Source organism: Cynara cardunculus (genome assembly GCF_001531365.2).
Source record: "Cynara cardunculus var. scolymus isolate 2C chromosome LG 3, CcrdV1, whole genome shotgun sequence".
NCBI classification, from domain to species: Eukaryota; Viridiplantae; Streptophyta; class Magnoliopsida; order Asterales; family Asteraceae; genus Cynara; species Cynara cardunculus.
Window position 1 is genome coordinate 34418988 of NC_037530.1, and position 5694 is coordinate 34424681.

Below are 5694 nucleotides of genomic sequence, written 5' to 3' on the forward strand. Positions count from 1 at the left end.
ATATGTATATATATATATATATATAAATTATTATTTAATGATATATATAAAAAACAATCGAGGATGATGAGGTGACTTTATATCAAGTGTAATATCTATTCCTATTAGTTTAATATTGATTTATGACCATCGACCCATTTAACTTCAATATTTTCTAAAAAAGTTAATTGATCGCGCAATGCGCGATGCCGATCACTAGTTTGAAAATATATTCAAAACATTTCGTATGCAACAATATTTAGTTAGCACTTATTACATATAGAGGGGTATACTGGTCATTTTTTCCGGTTAGACTTGGTTTGGTAACCAAACATTTTCATCTCTTATTCGAGTTAGACTTCTTACCATAGTAAGTACTTACCCAAAAAATTTAGTAAACAATCCCTTAGTCTTAAACCGTTGTGAGATGTATCTCATGTATGAATCTTTATCTTTACTGACAAATTCAAAACTTATTCAGATTTCATCAAACGTCAGTATGTACCTAAATACAAACATTGTTTAAAGAATTAAGTGTAATGCTCTCTAACCTTTTTTCTCTTCTGTAATGTATGTTGTTTTTCCACAAGAAAGTCCTTTATTTATCATCCTTTTCGAGATCTTAATTTCAAAGTCGTCTTCATCTATCAAAAGAATCTGTTGTGTTCTTAAACTTTGAAAACAAATTTTTCAGCATAGTTCGTTCACTCCTTCTTTGAACGGATTCATTCAAAACTCTAAAGTTAGTATATAATAAAATTCTTCGGAATAGAGGATTAATCGTTTTTTAATTACCTTGATTTCTTTCATTCATGAATCCCCTGTTGATTGTCTTCTACCATTATTTGAACTGTTTGCTCCAGATTATTCGTATACCATAAATCGATTTGTGTGAGGAGGAGAATGATTATCGATGACAAGATTTTATAATTTTCATTCTCCAATTTTACCCTTATTTGAACATTGATTTGTGAAAACGTGTGGGTTATTCATCTAATAATCACAGAATTGCCATTATTTTATCTTGGCCGTTGATAAAAGATAAAATAATGGAGGGTTATGATTGACTTGTATATGTTGTAACAATATTCATGAGTTGCATAATAAACTGCCTCATTCTCTCTCTCTCTCTCTCTCTCTCTCTCTCTATATATATATATATATACACACACACACACACACATTATATAATAAATCATTTGACAAAAATTCTTAAAAACTATTTTTATGCATGGGGTACTGTTTATTGAAGCATATTACTTAAAATTCAAGATTACATGTTTTTTTTCCCATTTTACCCTTTCGTGTCTCCAATATGAATTCTGTTTTTTTTTTCTTTTACTTTACTTATTTGGTTTGTTTCAATCTTGACTTTTCATAAAAAAATGAATAGATGTGATTAGTTTGTAAAGTTTATATGAAATGAATTGTTTGAAAAATAAACCTTCTCTCTCTCTCTCTCTATCTCTCTCTCTCTCTCTCTCTCTATATATATATATACTAGAATGGTACTCGCATAATGCAGGAAGATACATCTCGATTTTAATGTTTTTATTTATTATTTTGTCTCAGTCGATGTGATAATACAGTTTTATGTGATTTTGAGAAAACGATAATGTTTTTAAGTTTTGAATAAAATATAAATATGAAAATCTCATAAAAAATGAAAAAAAGAGATATTGATTTTAGTATCAAACTAACTATTTAAAAATTTCTCTTTTTTTTCTATATTTCTTTATATTTTTTTTTTTGGTTTAATAATATAATTTTTTATAAAGATAATAATTATGTATTTTGTTAGAACTCAATGATTATCCTAGTTATATTTTAGTTTTTTTATATTTAAAATGAAATGTTTATTCTCTATTTGATTACGTTTATCTGCAGTTAATTATATGAATTTAAACACGAAGCTTTAATAAGTTGTACATATGCATAATTTATTTCTAATCTTGAATTTTAAGTAATATACATCGATAAATTATACTTCATACATAAAAAATATTTTTTAAGAATTTTTATCAAATGTTTTATAATATAGTATAAATATACATACAATAAATACTTATACACACTCCTTATTATTATTTTTTTTCTTTTTATGAGATTGTAATCTCGTGAAAGACCGGAATTTCATTGGTAACTTGGATACCAAGAATTCCATCTGAATTAATAATCTAAAGACTAAAAACAATATTTTGGATTAAATCTAAATCAATATAATTTTCCCCAAAACTATTCTCATTAATATATCTACTTTTATAAGATTAAATAAACACATTAAATAATTAAACCCATAATCAACGTCATACAATCAACTAGGAACCTTCCTGTATTCTTCAAGTGAACACGAACTCCAGAAATAAAGAAGAGAAAAACTTGATAAATCCAATCTGCTGATTGGTGATTTCATTCATCCTATAAATAAGTTTATCAAATCCTAAAATAAAGCCTAATAATACGATAGTAATGCAAATCAACTAATGAAACCAAACAAAATAAATACTATTTTAAATCCTAACCATCCTTATCCGCAACCAAGTCTTTAGGCTTTATCCATCACGTAATCTTGTTGCCATGTTGGAGTAACGGGTACTCTTCCTATGTTTCATCAGTTTTTACGTGTTTCATCAATGTCATCTGTTTAGTCGTATGTTTCATCAGTGATTACATGTTTCATCAGTGATTACATGTTTCATCAGTGATTACATGTTTCATCAATGTTATCTGTTTGTGCATATGTTTAATCATTGATACCGGTTACATAAAAGATATCTGTGAATTGCAAATTGTTCCATCAAACATGCATCCACATATTTAATTGTGTTCACTTTTGAAATTGTGTATGTCTTGCTGAAAATTAAGTAGACGAATGAAATTGTGTTCAACCATGTTATCTAGTAATATATGCAAATTTTATTCGTAAACATGAGTTCACATATGAAACCATGTTTACTTACCATTTCACTCTTGAAACTGTGTTCACTCATGAAACATAGATTTAGTTATTACTTGAGTTCACTTAAGAAATTTATATTCACTTGTGAATTAAGTTCACTTATAGAATTTGGGATTACTTATGAATTTGTGTTCTTATGCAGATGTATAGTACATATAACTTAGGGGTTGTTTATCAAACATTTATTCTGTAAGTGTTTATCAGTAAGATTCAACACTATCACTTATGCTACTTGCCACCAGGTTCGTCCTATCAAAATGACATCGTATGAAACAATTACCAGATAAACGCTAACCGCGTAAGAGTCATTGCCCTCACTTACAGGTAAGATTCTCGGTCCTTTCTATTGCTCTTATCGGGTAAGATTTTTGGTCCTTGCCACGTTTATCGTTAAGGTAATATGATTTTTTAAACACTTACCGGGTAAGCGTTTGATAAACGGCCACTTAACTTCACTTGTATTTTATTCAAAAGTTAATCCTCATACCACTTAACTTCATCAAAACGTATTTTAAGACTCTTGCAAACTTCATCACCTGCCAGAATCAACGATTGCATTGAAGAACCGACTTTGTCGTCTAAGGGAATAAACCTATCTTCGGATTCAAAAACGTCTCTCATGCAAATGATAGAATTTAATGGATCAATTAATGCTAATTTTAAATGCAAGCGAGAAATTAAGATCCTTAATATGAAACCACCGTAAAAAATTGTTGAAGGAAGAGACCATCACTGGAAAGAATCGATGAAAGAAGAGACCATTTCTGGAAAAAATTTAATGCAAAATTCTAGAAAAAATCGATGAAGCAAGAAACGTGTATTAACTAAGATATCTCAATATTTTTTAGAAACAATTACAAACTTATTCATGGAATGCAATCCCATTAATTCTGAATAATTATTATAAAAAATCAAAAAAAAAAATCAATAATTATGTTCTATTTAGAATTTTCGATATTACTCTTTAACAATTTAAAAAATGAAAAAAAGGAAAGTATTAAATGGAAGATTTGAATTGGGGTTGCATTGTTTGTAACAATGTAATTGGTTGTATTTGAAATATACTATATATATATATATATATATGTGTGTGTGTGTGTGTGTGTGTGATTTGTTATACAACTCATTACATTTGTACAACTAATACAATTCAAATTTAACTATCCATTTAATTTGATGAATATGCAATTTCATAAAGGATTTGATTGTGTATTGATCATAATTAATGAACTCTAGTTATCTTCCATAATTATTCAAATCATAATAAAAGAACTCTCATCATTTTCATAAATATCTCAATTGATTAGGTTGTATTGGTTGTACAAATGTAATAAGTTACATCGAAAGGTCCTATATATATGAATAATACATTTTAGTTAACAAAATAACAAATATATCCTTGATTAATGTATCTGTGTCCTTTTTTAAGAGCTTGATTCTTTTATTGCCAAAGAAGTCAGTAAACAAAGGGTAGAAAGGTCATATAAGCTTACAGGGTGAAGGACATATATGGAAACAACAAGTTTCCGTACATATCTTATTGACATGAAATAAATCTAATACAACATCATCAATCAATTTACACAAGAAATAACACACCAAGCCACACATACCCGTGCCCGAAACAATTCCCCAACGTCGGCCACGCTGCCGACGCTTGGACTTGGTCGTCCGTGACTCCCTCGATCTGAAACAAGCTGCTGGCCTTGACCGCATTCGTGGATTCGCCATACGCTATCTCATGGTTCTTCGCGTTTATAACGTACACCCTTACAAAATACGTAGCCGTGGGGATATCTCTAGGAATGGTCCAAACAAACGAGTTGTTTGAACGTTTGTATGGCCCGTCCATGATGTCAAACGGGCAGGTCTTGTCGTTATCCAGATTATCATCTGTTTTGCGGTCATCTCGGCCGCTCTGGCTAACGGGTGCGTAGCATAACTTCACTTCCACGGTGGTGTAGTTTGAGTCGGCCACGGTTGGGAGGGTCTGATTGTACGACCACGTGATCGTTACTTGATCTACCCCTGTCTTCAAAACTGCAAAAACATCGATCGGTTACGTTATATCTTTTAGTTTATTTCAACCATACAGATGTTAACGATTCGAGCAATTTCAAACGTACGTACCTTTGTCGGGTGCGGTTGAAGTCGAAACAGTGAGGGATTGGTTAAGGGCAGAGAGGTGGACATTATGAGCATATGAAGCAGTTGCAAAGCAAGAAAAAAGAAGAAGAAGAGCAGCAAGATGAACCTCCATTGAAGGGTTGACTTTTGAAGTTAAAAAGTCAATTCCTTTTCTCTTAATCGCCACTTATTATGATTTCAGAAGCTCTGCCAATGGACTACTTATAGTGGATTAAATTACTGTTAATTTATGATATTGTTTTTTAGTTTGAGGGATTCGTTAAGAGTGGTAGATGATTGGTTTGAGCTTGACTCTAAAAATCAAAAGTAATAGGAAGTTCTAAGTTCAAATCCAAGGAGGAATAAAAATTCTCTTGTGGTCATAGGGCTATTTGCAAAGCAGGTGATCGTTCTGAAATTAGTCGGCTCACATAACGGGTTGGATATCCAGGTTAATAAAAAAAAAATTTACTTCTAAATTCTCATTTTAGTTTTTCAATTTCTTTTTAACAAATTTCGATTCTTTTCAATTTAATAAAAAAACCCAGAATGTTTAACTTTATTTTAATAAATTACGATGACATTTTTTATATATGACGTACACTTACTCATCGTTGTTCTCTTAAACT

General features: G+C 30.2%; 1 protein-coding gene across 1 annotated transcript; it reads right to left on the bottom strand.

Moving 5' to 3' along the window:
* Positions 1 to 4358: 4358 nt before the first annotated feature.
* Positions 4359 to 5259, bottom strand: LOC112510180 (high-affinity nitrate transporter 3.2-like). The gene is made up of 2 exons (XM_025115507.1): positions 5069 to 5259; positions 4359 to 4978 (listed from the first exon to the last, which is right to left on the bottom strand). The coding sequence occupies exons 1-2, from the start codon at positions 5196 to 5198 to the stop codon at positions 4518 to 4520; spliced, it is 591 nt and encodes a 196-aa protein (XP_024971275.1). The 5' UTR covers positions 5199 to 5259; the 3' UTR covers positions 4359 to 4517.
* Positions 5260 to 5694: the final 435 nt, after the last annotated feature.